The sequence below is a fragment of the Apiospora hydei genome (assembly GCF_038363865.1).
Source record: "Apiospora hydei strain CBS 114990 chromosome Unknown utg000007l_segment0_segment0, whole genome shotgun sequence".
Lineage (NCBI taxonomy): Eukaryota > Fungi > Ascomycota > Sordariomycetes > Amphisphaeriales > Apiosporaceae > Apiospora > Apiospora hydei.
This window is the reverse complement of record NW_027117366.1, coordinates 3750369-3768509: the sequence shown is the minus strand read 5'-3', so window position 1 is coordinate 3768509 and position 18141 is coordinate 3750369. Positions and strand designations below refer to the sequence as shown.

Genomic DNA, 18141 nt, shown 5'->3' with positions numbered 1-18141 from the left:
ATATCGCCAACAGATCAGACTGATGAGGCTTCGCTGCCCACCACGCTCTTCCCACAGCCAAACCGTCCAGGAAGCAACTCTCTATGCATAAGCCCAAATAGCAGGCCGAATTCTCAACAATCCAAGAAATGCCACACCGATCCAATTCGGTAATCTTCCGTGGCGCAATTGGCTAGCGCGTCCGACTGTTATCATCCCTAATAAGGAATCGCAATCGGGAGGTTGACAGTTCAAGCCTGTCCGGGAGAGTTTCTCTTTTTGCCTTTTCGGCGAAAGATCAGAGGCCACCTAATTTTGCTTTCACATATTATTGGCAGCTTCTTTTTTGGGTTCTCTACTGATGGTATTTTGGCATTCGGGATCAAGTATTGACGTTTGATGATGCTGTTCCTGGTTGGAATATTGGAATACATGCGTTCTTCCATAGTACTACATACACCCTGAATGCGGACTCCTTTGACGAACTACAACTTCTCAAGCATCTGCAACAGTTGACTGGTGACCCAATCACGATACAATATGTCTTGGCTGCTGGACGAGATACATGGTCTTGAGAAGACCTGGGTGTAGATGTCAGTACGAATGGTCTCGGAGCGTATCCTAGAATGGAGGCTTGTCGGCACGAGGCAAAGGGAATGCAATGCATTTCAATCCAGTTCCCTTCGTCAGGGCATATAATCCAGGAATCATCCTTGGTACCCCAGTTTGGCAGGCCATATCAATTGCACTGTAACAAGGTGGCCCATTGCATTCAAGATTACACGAGATTGCCTCGCTGTCAAGTCAAGGTGTAACGGCGGCGTGCGGTTACATTAAACTCAAGGAGGCTCTGGGAGAATTGAGACGGGGGTTTCACTTTAGCCTGCCTAGTCCGATGCTAGAATAAGAGCAAAGAATGAATGGTGAATGAGACGGCAGTAGTTCATTCTTGCTGACAGATGGTCAATAGTCGGCACTTGACAGCGCGCCCGATCTCCAATCTACGGATTCGGGCGATCGCATCGAAGAAAGTGGGTGTCTGCTTCTCGTCGGCTTCTATGCAAGATCCACCTATCCACTGCCGACTTACTTTTCTAGAAGGGAGACTTTTTTGACAGCTCAAGGCTTGTACTGCAAATACCTGGGATAAAACCAAGCCACGAACAAACTCTGGGAGCCGGGAGGGGATTTCATCCGGTGTATTGAGTTATTCGCCCTTGATATGTAGCAGCAATGGCAACCACAATTGCCGAGGTGCACAGGGGAAGGGTGGAGGGAAGACAATGCATGATCTCATACGAGAGCGAGAATAGCGTCTGTACGTCCGCTCTCTCCGCACCTGCAGAGTACAGAAGCGTGGCACAGCGGAGCATCAAATTACAAATGTGGTTTTCTTCGATGTTATATATATAGGAAAAATCCCACCGCAACATTCTTGCGTATGTGTATATATGTATGTAACTATCAGAAGTTCTGAAATCATCAACCTGTGTAAACACCCATTGAAGGTTGAGAGCCGAAATCGTCTTTCTAAACAAGTGCTTACCCATACTTCCCAACCAATCACAGCACGCGCCGTTGCATACACCAAGACAAGATGAAGGAGTGCATCATTCTGAAAGGTAAGTTACCCTCAATCTACCCATTGGTGGTAGATGGACACCTAACTGATTAATCACTGACTCGTCCAAAAGGCCCGACGGTCAAGATCGTCGACTCGCCCATTCCCGAAGCCAAGAGGCCCAACGATGTGGTCATCAAGGTCGTCGTCAGCGGGTCCAACCCCAAGGACTGGAAATGCGCCGAGTGGATGGACGTCGAAGTCAACCAAGGCGACGACATCGCCGGCGTGGTCCATGAGGTCGGTTCCGACGTGACCGAGTTCAAGAAAGGTAAGTGACAGCAACCAGGCATCATAGTACTATCCCTACCTACCTTGTATCAGCCAAGCTAACAGCAACATCCCAAAGGCGACCGCGTAGCCGCCTTCCACGAAATGCTCGCCCCCGGCGGCTCCTACGCCGAGTACGCCGTCGCGCACCAGCACACCACCTTCCACATCCCCGCCAGCACGACCTTCGAGGCCGCCGCCGCCACCCCCCTGGCCGCCATGACGTCGGCCGTGGGCCTGTACCTGCGCCTGCAGCTGCCGCAGCCGTGGACGCCGGCCACGGCGCCCATCCCGCTCGTCATCTACGGCGCCGCCTCGTCGGTGGGCGCGTACGCGATCCAGCTGGCGCGCCGGAGCAACATCCACCCGTTGATTTGCGTCGCGGGCGCCTCGACCGCGCACGTCGAGTCGCTCATCGACCGCGGCCGGGGCGACACCATCGTCGACTACCGCGAGGGCGACGAGGCGGTGCAGGCCGGGATCCGCAAGGCCGTGCCCGCGAACACCAAGCTGCTGCACGCCTTTGACGCCGTCTCGGAGCACAACAGCTACCAGAACCTGGGCCAGGTCCTGTCCGTCCCCGAGGGCGGCTCTACCAACGAAAAGGCGCGCCTCACGCTCGTGCTCCCCGGCAAGGTCTACGAGGGCATCCCCGCGCACGTAGAGCAGAGCACGACCATGGTGGGCGACGTGCACGGCGACCACCAGGACTTCGGCCACGTCTACTTCCGGTACCTGGCGCGCGGCCTGCTCGAGGGCTGGTTCAAGCCGCAGCCGCAAGAAGTAATCCCCGGCGGCCTCGGCGGCGTCCAGAAGGGGCTCGAGAACCTCCGGGATGGCAAGGCCCGGGGCGTCAAGTACGTTTTCCGCATCGCGGAGACTGAAGGTGTGAACTAGCTTTTCTTCTTCTTCTGTGAAAAAGAAATGTTTTCCTCCCGGTACATAGTCAAATTTCTCTTACATAAAACCCCCAATGAATAAATCACATACCTATGCATATACTCACGGGCTCACTCAACGTTTTCGAGCTCAGCTTCGAGAAGCCGCCTTTGACTTGTTTGGAAAATATTCGGACACTAAATCGACTGGGGTGTCACGGAGTCTGACTGCCTGTGGGGAGAGCTGGATGCAGCTAGTCGGGCCTTAATGGTTGGAGCCGGACTCAAGTTAGCGCCCCGACTCGAGTCTGTTTTGGACTCGCTTGTCGGCCAGTCGGGCCTTACCGTGTAGGTAGGTACTTCAGAAGTGCAGCAACGCGAATGAAGCCGCTGCTTGTACGGTAGAACCAAACAAGCGAAAGTCTCGATGACTTCACATATTCTTCTCAGACTGTCTACCAAACTGACACCCGAATGGATGAGTTCTCCTGAATGAGGCATTTTCCGGAAGCTTCGGCCGTCGCGTAGTCTGGTAGCGCCGTGGTGCTGGTTATGGACATCGGTGAGCGGTCGGCTGGTCGGTTTGCATCTGTTCGAACGGGAAGGTAAACAAAACTAAAGGCCCGCTAGCTCGAGCGCAAATTACGAGTGGAGGCGGCTTTTGGGGAGCTTGGGGGGCCAGAAGCGTCAGAAGCTACCGATCAGGGGCAGAAATTCGGGGGATGAGCGGTGCTAGCGCAGGTACAGGCCAATCAATAGGGGAGTTAGTGGGAGAGCGTGGAGAGCCAGGGAGCCAGGGAGGTAGCGGAGGTACAGTAGGCACGCAAACGGCACCAGCCGATAAGGTACGACTATCGAACAAATGCCGTGCTATGTCATGTTGACGTCCGCCTCTGCTTTCCATTCCTTCTTTCTAGCTTTTCTAAGTATTGACGGTGCCCGTGTCGGTTCAGGTATCTCAAGAAAAATCCAGTCGTTCATTTGGATAGTTCGGGTCGTCTGTCTCTTACCTCAATTGATTCAGTTCAATTGAATTCCATCGTTTCAAACCTGTCCGGGGCAACAATACCAGACTATCAACCTTCTATACTCTCGTTTGATCCGATCTCTAATACTACTACCTCGACAACGATACCATGCACTACTTCAACTCCGCGGCCGCAGTGGCCCTGCTCGCCTCAACAGCAGCAGCCCTGCCCAACATGCGCCCCCGCGAGACCGACGCCCCCGACCCAACCAACAAGGACCTCCAGCCCTGGGTGACCGTCGGCGACGACGGCAAGCCCTCGACCGTGACGCCCGTCTCGACCACCATCGACGGCCACCCCACCCTCGTGTCCGCGCCGCCCAATGACCTGACCGCGACCGTCTTCACCTCCTTCTCCGAAGTGCACGGCTACACCCGCACCAACAGCGTGCCCGCCGCGCCCACGGCCACCAGCACCGACGGCGCCGGCTCCTTCCTCAAGTGCAGCAAGCCCCAAGACGTCGCCACCAAGGGCGGGCCCTTCTGCCAGCCCCTGGCCTGGGACGTCAACGAGTACCGCCCCGGCAACACGTACTACTTCACCTGGGACGCGACCTGGTTCAAGTCGAGCCCCAACACCACCATCAAGATCCAGGGCGACTACCTCAACCAGTCCACCGGCGACATCGCCACCCAGGCCTTCGAGTCCACCGGCGTCGTCGCCTCCTGGGGCTACTGGGCCTGGTACGCCGACCGCAAGATCCTGCTCGGCCAGCACGCCCTCAACCTCTCCATCTCCCTTGGCAGCCTCAAGCCCGGCGGCGACGTCAACGGCGCCTCCATCCTGCGCGGCCCCACCATCCTGCTCTCCGAAGCCCCCGTCCCCCAGCCCAAGCCCGTCCCCGCGCCCGCCGGCCCGGCCCTGTACATCGGCCTCCCCGTCATCTTCGGCTTCGCCATCCTCTGCATCTTCGGCGTCTGCGTCTGGAACGCCCGCCACCGCCGCATCGAGCTCGGCAACATCATGTCCCGCGGCCGCCGCCACGGCTACGGCGGCAAGTCCTCGCGCCGCAACCGCATGGCCGGCCTGGGCGCCATGGGCGCCTCCGACGACAAGAAGGCCGCCGCCGAGCGCGTCCAGCTCATGGAGCGCGAAATGGCCTCCGACGGCACCGCCGTCTACCACGACTTGGACGAGGACGCCAAGCAGATGGAGGGCAACAACTTGCCGCCCCTCGAGCGCCCCAACCGCCCCCCGCCGCGACAGCGATGCTCTCGGTAGCCTGGCCGGCACCCCGACCGAGAACCGCCAGATGAACTTCCAGAACCCCCGCGGCCACCGGCGGCTCCAACAACGCCTTCCGCGACGAGCTCAAGCGACAGGATGGCGAGCGCTTCTAGGGAACCCGTCTTTTCCATGCTGCCCTGCTGGGCCGTTGGCATCATCGTCGCCGGCAGCAGCAACAGCGCAAATACCGAAAGGTGGAGGAGGGGAGTGTTGACGGTTGGGTGCACTGCTGATCTTGACGCATCTACCTATCAACGGCTATCACATGGAATAGTCTGGGCCATGACTTTGGCGCGCGTGCCCTGCTACGATTACTATACGAGGCGCACAGCTGTTACCTCATGACCTGAACTTGGCTGAAATTGTAATGTTTACATGATGAGACACGGATGCTTAATATGAGTTTTCAACTAGAAGAAAGAAGGGGAGAAGGACATTGAGCGAACCTCTCAATGCGATAGAATGATAACGGCACCTTACAAAGTTGGGACATATTGTAGACCATCGAATGCAAATATTGGCTCCAAACGTCAAATTCCAACTAGTTCACAGATGTGATGTTGTCCTGGTACTTATTTTGATTTCAAATTATCTGACTTTAAGTTCGGCCTCCATGGGCAGTTTTTTAGTCTACAATCCTTCCAAAGATATCATCTGACAGGTGGCCGGCCATTTCACCGCCACCAGTGTCTGCCTGTCTGCCATGGTGTCTACTTCCAGCTCAGCGTCCACTCCTGGTTCCACGCCCCCTTCGCAGTCAGATTGTTCAATCCCGTAACGCGGAGGACGTTCAAAGATTCGTCAAAGGTCCATACTTGGCCGATGTCCGTGCCGTTCAGCTCGACTGTAGTGACTGGCTGCTGTAGGCCCATGATGGTCACATTGGCCAGGGCGTTGGGGTCGGTAAAGTTGCCCGACGGGGACGCCTTCAGGCTTGTCGCCGTGGCAGAGAACTGGAGAAGAAATCATGTCAGTCGAGATGGAGTAAGTAAGGGATCTGGCTGGATCTACTCACATCAACCCACGTAGTCGCGTTAGGAACCAAGCTCTCCCCATCGTCCAGATACAACCCACCCGTCGCGGCACCCTCGCCGTCCAGTCCGACGAGTAAGCTCCAGGGGCTGGCGCGCACCGCAGCCGTCGTCAGGCCTGGTTCCTGCAGCGGCACGACGTTGCCGCCCTTGATGTAGACGGGGATGTGGCCAAGCGGCGCATCAATTGTCACGTTCTGACCGGCGGTGACTCCCTTGATGGCTGTCTGGTTGTACCAGTCGTACCAAACGGTTCCCTGGCCCACGCCAGGGAACACGCCATCGACGGTGGTGGCACCCTGCTCCAGGCAAGGGGTGACCAGTACCGCGCCGCCGAGAAGGAATTGACGGTCCGCGGCGCCTAGCCAGGGCTCGTTGGGGAAGTCCCAGGCCAGGGCGCGCATGGTAGTGGAGCCGGTAGCGTGGCTCAGATAGAAAGTGGTGTAGAGGTAAGGCAGCAGGGCGTAGCGGATGCGCATGGCAGCGCGGCTGGCATCAGCAACAGCGGACCAGATGTAGGGCTCCTGGCTACTAGCCCCGAGCGTATTGTGGTTCCGGTAAAAGGGGAAGAAGGCCGACAGCTGCATCCAGCGTGAGCAGAGCTCCATATCGGTGTTGCCCGAGAAGCCGCATGTGTCTGCTCCGAACATTGGAATACCAAACAGCGAGTTTGCCAGCGCCTGTGGAATCGAGAAGAACATGTATGCCCACAGTGAGTAGTTGTCTCCGCTACAGTAGTATCAGCTTATGTACCTTGAACCGAACGAAGGAAAACGTGAACTAGGTGGAAGCTACTTACCCCCAGTGGCCTGCAAATTTGCCGGATCCCGCAAACTGTGAGCGTCCAATAATAAAGGGTCGCTTCGATGGGAAGACCTCTAACAGAGCATGGTAGGTGGCATTGAGGATCTGGTGCCCGTAAAGGCTGTGGAAGTCGTACTCCAGCGTCCCGCCATGGTGAGTCGCGTTCGGGCTGACAGCATGCACCGCGAGGTCGCCCGCATTGTTGTTGATCGCGTATGGTGGCCAGTTGACATCACGAGACCCTGGCGTGGGCGTGGTTCGGAAATAGGGGGTGGTCGTCGAAGTCTCCGCTGTCGATGTTGGTGTCCGCATAGCCGAAAGTCGCGAGGAGGCCGACGAAGCCTCGGTAGCGTTGGTCTTGTTGAAGCCCTCGGGGTAGGTGAGGACCTCGTTGCCAGCTTCGCCGGGCAATTTGAATGGTGGGTGAACAGGGTTCAGAGTCAAGTTACCACTGCCGCAGCTGCCGACGCAGAAGCTAGAAACCTCGTTCATATCTATGGCATGCGGTATCAGTAAGAGCTAATTCGGACCTCTCGGGGAGAACTCCATCGTTTCTGCTCACCTATCCAAATACCATCAAACGCGATCTTCTCGAAGTAACCCTTGATCTCAGAGGTCCACCAGCGATTGGTACCGGTACCACTACGGAGAATGTGTCAGCCAAAGTACATCAATATTCAGGACGTATTCCAGATAGTCCAGACGATCATACAGCCGGATAGCTACATCTCGTAGATCTGTAGGATGTAGACATTCTCCAGAGTAGGTACGTACTTGAATACCGGACCAATCCAATCGGGGAACACGGTATAGCCAGGCCACACTGCACCATAATAGATTGAGCCTGTATATACGAGTTAGTACACATCCACAGATAAGACCTCGCAGCAACTGACCATCTGGATTCAGCAGGAAAGCGTCCTCCACCATGCCACGGTCATAGATGGGATACGCGTCGCTTGCATTATCAGGGTTGGGTGCATAGATAGCCGCATCCACAATAGGGATGTAATGCTGCTTGTTCTCATGCAATTTGGACAAGAACGCAGCACCACCATCGTAGGGGAAGTTCACGGGATCATTATCGAAGTCTCGGTATTGGTTCATGTAGTCAATGTCAGCTGCGAGAAGAATCAGTCAGTATATATGCGACTGGCCGATCGAATAAGCTTGGATTATGACTTACTCCAGATCGTCTCAAGCGGGATCTCAAACTTCTTGAAGTCATCAACCACGCTTTGGAGGTGAGTCCAGTTTCCGTAACCCCAGCGGCATTGGTGGTAGCCGAAGGTCCATAGCTGCTGCATCGCAGGCAGCCCAATGGCGCTCTTTTGGTACGACTTGCTGACCGCATCTTGGGTTGGTCCCTCGTAGAAGTAGAGGTCTTGCGGGGGATAGTTAGCATCCGGAGACCTTGAGCTAGTTGAGGAATACCTGCTCACCAATACTGCCTCCTAGCGCTCGCCACGTGAGGCCCTGTTCCTGCAGAAGGACCTCTTGACCATGGGCATTTCTCTGGAAGACACCGTGAGTGTACGACTTGTAGGTAGCTGTCTTGTCGGTGGCATTGGGAGCATAAGTCAAGTTGCCCGATGTCTTGTCCACCTCAAAGTACCGGGTGTCGTAGTAGATAGGATGGTGCCCATATATGTTTGCATCAATGTTATCACCCACGTCCGCAGCATAGAGGGTTCCTGGTAGAGTTTAGCCTCATGTCGAACTCAACGAACACATATATAACTTACTCGTAAGGTTGTTGTTGAGCTTGAGCCCATGAATTACCTCTCCAAGTCCATACAGGTTGTAGTTCTCTGGCAGGCGTGTCACGAACTCGATGAACTGGTCGGCGTAGACCAGCTGAGTTCCCGTCGTGGTGAAGAGAACATCGCCGATGGACTTTCGAGTGATGTTGAAGTTGAAGGTCGGCTCGTTACTCCATTGGAAGATGAGGTCACTGTCTGCGCCCTTGGGCTCGGTGGCAGCCGCGGGTTTCGGAACGAGCTCCTCAGGCAGGATGAACCAAGTATTGTTCTCAGCGCCAATATATTTTGGCTGGACCCCGACATGGAGTCGGTCCACAGCCTGATAGTCGACAGTGAGAATGAGAGACTCGATGTCATTACCGTAGAGATTGCAGGGCTTGCCAGCCAGGGTGAGATCAGCAGTCAGCCCATTGGTGGTCTGGACGACATTGGAGGCCTTGTAGCCGGGGCAGACGACCTGTGGATCAACAGCCTCGGGGTCCTTAACGTTTGGGATGATGTTCTTGCCCTCATCGGCGTCCGCAGGGACCGTGAAGGTGGTGTCGACGCTGGACGTGGTAGAGGCCGACGCCTGAGAGGCAATGAGAGAGATGAGACCAAGGACGTAGACGGCCAAGAGGATCATCAGTGGCCGAGCCATGGTGTCGTTCCGACGGTAGCGAGTGTACAGAAAACGAGTTGCCAGGACAAGGGAGGACAGAGTGCTAACAACCAGGATTAAGTACGTGGTAGGGTCCAAACCCAATGACCAGATGTGTAAGCTAGACGTTGAATGGTCGATAGCTAGGAGGGCCTTGGTGGCAGACGCGAGGATGCCATGATGGTCGTCTTGGGCGACTAGCCAGGAGGCTGGGTTTATATAATCGAAGCCTCCCATGACCAGATTTTGCGTTCATCAACCAACTGGCCAGGGAAGGAGCGCATATGCATATAAAGCGGGTACAAAAGAAATGCTAGCTAGGGTATTCTATAACACAATACTGCAAGACAATACAGGGAAGGTAGCTTCGCAGTCAGCGGCGTAGGAACATGCGGTCGTGACACGGCGGGCAGAGGTGGGAATGGATTGATACTGTGGAATTCACCTCGCCTGTTTTGGACAGAATCGTTTTCGCCATTAGGTCAGGTGGTCTAGCTAGAACGGTAGGCTACAGTCGGCAACTGCCTCTCAACGTGCGCTCGTCGAAACTCTCAGCCAGGCACCTTGGAGGCACGGCATTGGACAGCATTGGAGTAAACGAGCAGGTGCGGAGAAGGGCCACTTCAACGACAGTACAGTATGGGGTTGAACGGGGGTTTCTTCGGCGGTTCTCCCTCACTCCAAGCTCGAAAGTGCGGGAGAGTCGGGACTCGGGAAAGCAGGAATTGATGTGACGATGGCCCGGGACAAGATTCAAGCGTACGCGAGAGGTAACACTCAAGTTGCATTGGTTATGTACGTTAGGTATGACATCGATGATTCATGGACGTGCATACCTCAAGTTGGAACATGCAGTTCAACCAGGCATGACGGGAAAGAGCCTGGGGAGCTTGCCCGCTTTGCGGGGTCTAGGGTGTCGGAGTTGGGAGGTTCAATTGGACCAGCTGCTCGGCACGGGTGTGTGTGGAAGGATCATCGTCAATAGTCAATAGCTCGCATTCATTCTCGCCAGAATACACGCGACAATTGATCGAGACAACTGCAGACACATTCGTGCAAAACATGCGGGCTTTGCATCCAGCCGTATGGTTCAATGGTGAACCGCTCGGTGTTACTGTTACTATTGCCTAAATCGAACATGCAAGAGCTGCAGTGGACCTTGGGTGACACGAAAAGAGTAAGTAACATGGTTCGGGGCCATGGAGTTCTATGCCATTCTTTCACTAGTATGTGCTCACCTTCTAACTCCTCTGTATTCCATCGTGATTTCCCATTCTACCTTCCTACCTCTATCAGCTGTTCCAATTACTAACAATCAATTGCTGGTGAGATTGCGTCAAGGCAAGAACCAGACTGCGTACTGCGTGTAAGTCGGTACTTGCCATGATGTGTGGGTCGTCTGGGAGCTCCTACCCCAGATTTGGTGTTCTAGAAAGCGGGTAGGTGGGACGGGCAGAAGGTCAGCTCGGTTAAATGCATATCAAGCTGGGAACTTCAGATAACCCGCTCCAAGCATAACCCGTAGCAAGGGTGAATTACTGCACGCGAAGCTCTACTTGACGTAGAGAATTAATTGGATTGGAAGTCGATGCTGAAAGCTCTCGCGCATTCGATCAACAACGCCCACCACATCAGATAACACCATACGCGCATTGTATTGCAACAACCAGATAATCACATTCGATATCTGAATTTACCCGCCAACCTATTGCCTCCCTCACTTGCGCGCGTCCTACCACAACAAAGATGGCGGCGACAAGCGTCGCGCGGACAGCGCAGCCGACGCCCTCGGAGCTGGCGCAGCAGATCCTCGACCACAAGGGCCCCCAGTACACCTTCAGCTTCACGCCCTTCCTGCGCAAGACGTACGGCCACGGCCTCGCCCCGAACCGCCCGATCTGCAAGGCCTTCCTCGCGGGCACTGCCCCTCGGGCACCGACTGCCCGGACCGGCACGTCACGCCCTCGGCCTCGGCCGCCAACAACGCCTCTTACAACTCGCTCGTCTGCAAGCACTGGCTGCGCGCCCTCTGCAAGAAGGGCGAGTCCTGCGAGTTCCTCCACGAGTACAACCTCCGAAAGATGCCCGAGTGCAACTTCTTCGTCCGCAACGGCTACTGCTCCAACGGCGACGAGTGCCTGTACCTCCACATCGACCCCCAGTCCAAGCTGCCGCCCTGCCCCCACTACGACCGCGGCTTCTGTCCGCTCGGCCCGACCTGCGCCAAGAAACACGTGCGCCGCCAGCTGTGCCCCTACTACATGGCCGGCTTCTGCCCCGACGGCAAGAACTGCAAGGAGGGCGCCCACGCGCGCTGGGAGAAGAACCTCGAGAAGCCGCAGCCCAAGACGGAGAAAACAGAGGAGGAGCTGCTCCAGCAACAACAGGCAGCTGCGCGCCAACGCTACGAGGATTACGGCGGTGACGACGGTGGTGGTCGTGATGGTGGCGGTGGAGGCGGCGGCGGCTGGAGGGACCGCGATGATAAGGGCGGCGACCGTGGCTTTCGTGGAGGCCGTGGCGGCCGTGGTGGATGGCGTGGAAGGGGAGATAAACGGTTTGGCAGGGGCAGAGGGCATCACTAGTTCCGGTATATTCAGGGTAATGAGATGGTCATGGTTGTCTATGGTTGCGATAAACATGTTTATTGAGAGCAACGGGCCTTTATTCCGCGACCCAGCCTGGATAGATGGGCTAATATGGAATAGGGTGAAATAATATGATATCCAGTCAAAGTCGTAACTGCGCGCGTTCCGTATATACTCTATGGATATGTGTGGCCCGAATTGGATCACATCCAAGATCGAGTTACCTTCTCAGTACGGCAGGAATATATACCTAGGATACCCAGCCGATCCTGATACCAGGCGACGGAATTGGAGATCACATCAACCAGGTGGTGGTCGCCCACCTAGCCTTGCCTCCCATGGGAAAGGATACCCTAATGGTTACAGCCACGGATATATAATGTATTGGAATTTGATACATGTCAGAGCTTGAGAGAATAGTATTAGCCAGCCAGCAGCCATCCATCTGGGAATTGTTCGATGGACCATCGCTCTCAGGGTTATAATCAAAAGTTGCAGTAGATATAAGCAGCAGCAACAGGCTTCCAGATAGTCAAAAGACAAATATGTATTTGGTATTTCACCAAGCTAGAGTCGTGAATCTTTCCTCCTCCAGGATCGGATATTGAAGGGAGTATCGTAAACGTTTCGTAGTAATCCGCCGCCCCCTTTCCATCATATATACATTTTCATGTTCTTGTATCCTTTTTTTCTTTGTTGATCGTCACGATGCGACAGATCACATCTACTCATCCACTCTAATCCTCTTTCCACACATTGCTGGCGCCGTCGTGGTCATGTCCCACAGCAATGAACTCGCTCCCCTCGCCGTTCTCGCTACCGCCGCTGGAGCTCCCGCCATCCTCGCCGTCCGTCTCGCTGCTGCGGCTCTCGCCCGTGGTGTACGAGCCGTTGCCCCACATGCTAAGCTCGTCGACCTTGCGGATGCCCATCATCCAGGCCACGAGCCCCTTGGGCACCCAGCGGCCCACGAAGCCGTACAGGCCCGCGCCGAGACCGACGCGCACCAGCGGCCGCTGGTCCGACCCGTCGATCACGTCGAACACGGCGTTGTGCAGCTCTCGCAGCGAACTTCCCCGCAGTCCACGGATACGGCCTGCTGAGATGGCCGACGACGACTGTGACATGAAGTTCTTGCCGTACGCGTGGCGCGCCGACTCGGGCCAGGTCAGGGTCTCAGCCGAGGGCGGCAGTAGGCCAGCGTGGTGCGCGTGGTGGCGGACCGTCCCGGACCCTGTGGCGCCAACGCTAGTCGTTGCCGTCTGCGGCACGAACCCGGCCAAGTCGAAGGAGCCAAGCTGGATGTGCGTCACGGGGATAGCGAGCGGCCGCAGCTCGCCGGTCAGGACCTCGGTAAAGGCCGAGAGCGCGGAGCACACCGTCGCCTCGGGCGCGTGAAACGGCGGGTTGATGGAGGAGATGATGGACGGCGTGAAGACTAGCACCTTGGGCGTGGTCGGGCCGTTGTCGGTTGTCGAATCCTTCTTGCTATTAGACGCCGCCGCCGCCGCCGCCGCCGCTGCGGCAGCTGCCTCCTTTTCGCTACCGGGGGCGTCAGGCGCGACGTCAGGAGCGGCAGGAAAGACTGGATCGTCAGAATGGGATGCAGCAGGTGGGTGTTGAAGAGGTCCGCAAATGAGGATGGCGGAATGGTGGCGATCGGCGATGTTTGGTAGTTGAGCGAAGGTATGAGGATGACGGACTTCAACGTCAGGTAGTTCGCTTTCGTTCGGGGAACAGCCGAGTGTGGTGTCTGCAAGTATGTTGCGAAGCGTTCGATAGAGGCGCCGGCGCTCGGTGGCTATATCACATTATCTTCGTTAGTTGATTTGCCTCTCATGCGAATTATTGCCCGTTGCGGCTTCGGACTTGGAGAGTAGAGAAGAAGACTTACGTCGGTGATATCAATGTTGAGTGGCTTGATATCGGGCCGCGACAGGTGCTGGACCATGAGCTCATCCTCGATGGTGCTGCAGACAATGTAGACGATGAAGCCCCTGCGCTCCAGGTCGAGGGATAGCGACTTGGTCAGAGGCAGCGACGGCGAGCCCGCAATCACGACCACCTCCAGGCGCCCACCGTTGCGAGCCCGTTTCGCGCGACGGGACTTGCGCATGTGTTTCGTTTTCCGGACGGCCTTATACGTCACATAGCCCACAGTAAAGACCATGACTCCAGTGAGGATCTTGTGTCGCACGACCCAGTCCTGCATGCGCTCGATGGTGGACATGTGGACGACCTCGATCGGGGCGGCGCCCGGACCGGGGCCTTCGGGCGCAAGTATTCGGGTATCCATTCTGCGGTAGAGAGGGTTTCTCTGACTACGTCGGCCGCCTTGTCGACGCCTTTGTCGACATACTCGGCTACCTCACCGGAGTATTTCCTGATGTGGTTTGGTAGCGACGAAAGCTAGAAATCGGGCCGCTACTCGTCAGTGGAACGGCTCTCTCTTTTCTCCACAGCTTGTTGGTCATGAGGGTAGGATGCAACTTACGACGTCCAAAAACTGTTGATCGTCTGCCGACATTGTTCAGGCAGCCCCTAGGTGTAGTGTAAAGTCAACATAGACTCAATGGACAAGAAGCATCCAAAGAATCAAGAAGTTTTGTGACGGGATGGGTGGTTGGGTGGATAAGTGGTGGCGGTGATTTCCAGTGGGTTAGCTGACGAGCCGGTGCGATTTAGCAGAAAGTTAAGGCGCTGCCCGTCCTGATACAGCGCCTGTGTTGTTGATAAACTGATAAGGCGCCCAGTAACCTTTAGCCTGCATGATGTAACAATCTCCCTATCAGAAGGAAGTGGGGGCTATCCGATCATCCCCGGACAGCCCAGCGTGTCCCGCATTGAGTCTTAGACAACATCCACCGCCATTTTCCACACGAAGATCCTATGGTCTAATGCGCATGTACGAGTCTTGGCAATCCTTGAACTGGGAAACACAGCATTTGAAGGTGGTACGAGGCCGGCATGAAGCTTGCATAAGCAAACCACCGCCAGTTCTTTGCAATGGTCTCGTCCGGTTGCCCAGTGCTTGATGCGAACCCCTTTACTACTACCCTGGATGGGTAAGAATAGCTCTGTTACCTCTACAAAAATGCACTTGGTAGGGGGAGTTAAACTATGCCCGGCAACATCGTAGAGGCGCTTTTCCTCAGCTGTTCGCGATGAGTGGCTGGCCTGTTATCCAGTTTTTCCATGGTAGCCCTGCTTGACAACAAAGACTGACCTAAAAAAGCATGAAGCACTCGTAGCATGCTTGCGCCGTATCGTATATATCTGGTTTCTAGTGTGCCCCAAAGTGATGGGCCTGGTTTATGTAGGCCTTTGCCCCCTTTCAATGGGGCGCAACATAACGGGACGTCTTCGCTATTCATCTCCGACTTGGCCGGACCGTTTGACGGGGATCTTGACAATGTGGGTGATGCCTCAGCCCTACTTGTACTACCCGTCAACCTTGATGATCCCCTTCTTACCGACAAATCTGTACGCCAGGGAGTGGCCGAAAATGTACACAGTCATAGAGTTACAAAGTCGATCTCTGGCATGCTCTAATGAATAAGCCAAATATCACCAAATGAATATTTCGCAGAAGAAAGAAGTACATGCAACAGCAAACCGCCCGCTCTGCCCCTCCCCATCCGCAAAGCTCACACCAACGACTCCACCGTGAAGTTAAGTAACAATCGGAGGTGTTACCGAGGCGGGCCGCGACAATCATCCCCAATCCCGATCTCCAGCTCAGTGGGACGCATCTCCGGAGTCGATTGGGCAGTTTCCACCACCGCTTCCTCTCCGCGCAAGACATCGAGCTTCACGGGCGTTGTCATCAACTCGTGGCAATCCAGGAGACTTTGACCAGCCGCCCAGTTCGTCCAGTTTTCAATGATGAACGCCCAGTCTAATTGAAGATCCATGCGGCCTATATCACATAACGTGAAGGAGTGTAGCATCGAGAAGCTGGGTATGTGGTAAGTGAGGGGACCATGCATATCCTTCTGAGCATCTTGCTGAACGATTGGCTGAATCATACATCAGAGCAGGGTTGCATAACATACCCGGCCACCCATCTCTGTCAGCTACTCACATGCGCTCGCGGCACTTATGCGACGGCGACAATGACGGTGCTAGGAATCGTCTTCATCAAGCCTGTCGTTTTGTCTGTCGGCACTGGCACCAAAATCACACGCTACACACACCATCGTTAAGATGCGCTCCTGCGTAAGTTTTATCGATTCCCGAGTGCCGTAGGTCGGTGATTATCGGCGCTGCTGTTACTCAAGTGGTGGAGGCTGAGCTGACCCAAACTCCCGAATAGTGTCAATTGCTCGAGAAGGCTGGACTCCAGGTCCTGGAGTCAGGCACCGAAGCGTATACGGCGCGCCAGGCGTCTTACTTCTCCCGCTCCTCGCAGTTGAAGCCGTACTGCTACGTGCAGCCGCGAAGTGCCGAGGAGGCGGCGTTGGCCCTTACCACATTGGTCAAGGACACCACGTGCGACTTCGCCATCAAGTCTGGAGGACATATGGTCTGGGCTGGGGCCAACAATAGTCAGAGATACCTCCGCTACGGCGAATAATGCATCACCTATGTTCGCGGCTTGCTGACGATGAGTACTGCTTCCAGTCGACAACGGAGTCACCATTGATTTAGGTTAGCAGCCCCTGCCCCTTTTACTTGACCAAATACAGCAGTGCCAAGACTAATAAGATCTCAGGATTAATGAACCAGACCGAATATGATGTCGAGCGAAAGGTCGCGAAGATCGGAGGTGGATCGACATGGGCCGACGTATATCGGGCCTTGGAGCCCTTCAACGTTACCGTGGCAGGCGGCCGCACCTCGACCGTCGGAGTTGGTGGGTTCCTGACGGGAGGCGGCAACAACTTCTTCAGTGCGAAGTACGGGTTTGGCTGCGATAATGTCGTCAACTTTGAAGTGGCGCTTGCTTCTGGGTACGCGGTGAATCTTTCCCCTATTCTGTTCAAGGCAGTAAGTCGTACATGCTGACATGCGCTCACTTCAACGCGATAGCGAAATCGTCAATGCCAACGCCCAGGAGAACTCTGATCTCTTCAAGGCACTCAAAGGCGGCTCGAGCAACTTCGGCATCGTCACGCGCTTCGACATGCGCGCCATCGAGGGAGTATCTTCGCTGTGGGGTGGACTAGTGACCTACGCCGCGGACACCAAGGAACAACACATCGCCGCCCTCACGAACTGGACCGGCCGCGCGCGGGACTATCAGGACGGGTCCGCCATCGCGTTCTGGACGTACCTCCCTCGGTGGGCGAGATCCAGATCCTCGCAGTACTGACCGACACATCTGACCGGGAATGGGCGTCACCAGTCTACGACGATTTCAAGTCCATCCAGCCCCGACTCGCATCCACGCTCCGCCATGACAGCCATTTGAACATGACCATCGAGCTCGAGCAGCCCCGCGGTTTCTATCACGTATGGTTCACCATCACCATTAAGAACGACGCGCGCGTGATCCGCAAAGCCGTCGACATGCACGCCGAGCTCATCGCGCAGTGGAAGGCGGATGCCGCGCACGAACCGGACTTCACGGACTACTTCATCCTCCAGCCGATGCCGCGCATCATCTTCGAGCACGCCGCGGAGCAAGGCGGCAACGTGCTCGGCATGGACCCGCAGCGGCTGGGCGGCGCCGACGCGGTGCTCATCCAGATGCAGATGTGGGTCACGACGGCCGAGCTCGAGAAGGAGGCGCGCGAGCGCACCACCCAGCTCCGGCTGGATCTCCAGCGGTACAGCGTCGAGGTCGGCGCAGGCGTGGAGTGGGAGTACCTGAACTATGCCGACTCGACGCAGGATCCCATCCGGTCGTACGGTGTCCGTAACGTGGCTTTTATGAAGAAGGTCTCGGCTAAGTACGATCCGTTGCAGGTCTTCCAGAAGCGGGCGCGGGCTGGGTTCAAGCTGCCTCAAGACGTATACAAAACAGCGGGTGCCATGTGAACGGCATTGTAGCGTATAGATAACACTCTAGGTTGCCATACGGACTCATATGAACAGTGACCCCATCTATAGCAACTTCATTGGCAGCGTTGGTGACAGTAGAGTCAGCGTCATCAGACACAGTATATTTATTGCAGCTATGGAAATGCCAGTATCGGCGTTCAGTCTGCAATCATACTGGACTAGTTAGTATATTACATTCTAGCTCGACGTGCCCTTCCTTATCCATCACAACTCCAGTTTCATCCCTTGAATTCCCTCTTCGATACCCTTGATTGCCGCATTTACGAATGTATCAAGTTTGCAACTATGCACCGGCTCAATATTATT

The 18141-nt window shown here is 55.6% G+C and overlaps 6 protein-coding genes across 6 annotated transcripts; 4 read left to right on the top strand and 2 right to left on the bottom strand.

The window, feature by feature from the left end:
• Positions 1-1576: 1576 nt before the first annotated feature.
• PG997_010316 (uncharacterized protein) lies at positions 1577-2767 on the top strand (the record flags this gene model as incomplete). Its single annotated transcript, XM_066814631.1, has 3 exons — positions 1577-1601; positions 1674-1871; positions 1950-2767. The coding sequence occupies 3 exons, from the start codon at positions 1577-1579 to the stop codon at positions 2765-2767; spliced, it is 1041 nt and encodes a 346-aa protein (XP_066666593.1).
• Positions 2768-3884: 1117 nt separating this feature from the next.
• Positions 3885-5116, top strand: PG997_010315 (uncharacterized protein; the record flags this gene model as incomplete). The annotated part of the gene is made up of 2 exons (XM_066814630.1): positions 3885-4993; positions 5041-5116. The coding sequence occupies 2 exons, from the start codon at positions 3885-3887 to the stop codon at positions 5114-5116; spliced, it is 1185 nt and encodes a 394-aa protein (XP_066666592.1).
• A 597-nt stretch (positions 5117-5713) lies between these two features.
• PG997_010314 (alpha-glucosidase) lies at positions 5714-9241 on the bottom strand (the record flags this gene model as incomplete). The annotated part of the gene is made up of 9 exons (XM_066814629.1): positions 5714-5956; positions 6019-6763; positions 6834-7332; positions 7401-7480; positions 7565-7682; positions 7735-7959; positions 8025-8222; positions 8281-8532; positions 8584-9241. The coding sequence occupies 9 exons, from the start codon at positions 9239-9241 to the stop codon at positions 5714-5716; spliced, it is 3018 nt and encodes a 1005-aa protein (XP_066666591.1).
• Positions 9242-9977: 736 nt separating this feature from the next.
• PG997_010313 (putative protein of the 3 processing complex) lies at positions 9978-11826 on the top strand (the record flags this gene model as incomplete). Its single annotated transcript, XM_066814628.1, has 2 exons — positions 9978-10036; positions 11016-11826. 2 exons carry the CDS (start codon positions 9978-9980, stop codon positions 11824-11826), a joined length of 870 nt encoding a protein of 289 aa, XP_066666590.1.
• A 740-nt stretch (positions 11827-12566) lies between these two features.
• Positions 12567-14125, bottom strand: PG997_010312 (uncharacterized protein; the record flags this gene model as incomplete). Its single annotated transcript, XM_066814627.1, has 2 exons — positions 12567-13630; positions 13699-14125. The coding sequence occupies 2 exons, from the start codon at positions 14123-14125 to the stop codon at positions 12567-12569; spliced, it is 1491 nt and encodes a 496-aa protein (XP_066666589.1).
• A 1910-nt stretch (positions 14126-16035) lies between these two features.
• On the top strand, positions 16036-17811 carry PG997_010311 (uncharacterized protein; the record flags this gene model as incomplete). Its single annotated transcript, XM_066814626.1, has 6 exons — positions 16036-16047; positions 16145-16376; positions 16453-16479; positions 16544-16781; positions 16861-17100; positions 17235-17811. 6 exons carry the CDS (start codon positions 16036-16038, stop codon positions 17809-17811), a joined length of 1326 nt encoding a protein of 441 aa, XP_066666588.1.
• Between the last annotated feature and the right edge of the window lie 330 nt (positions 17812-18141).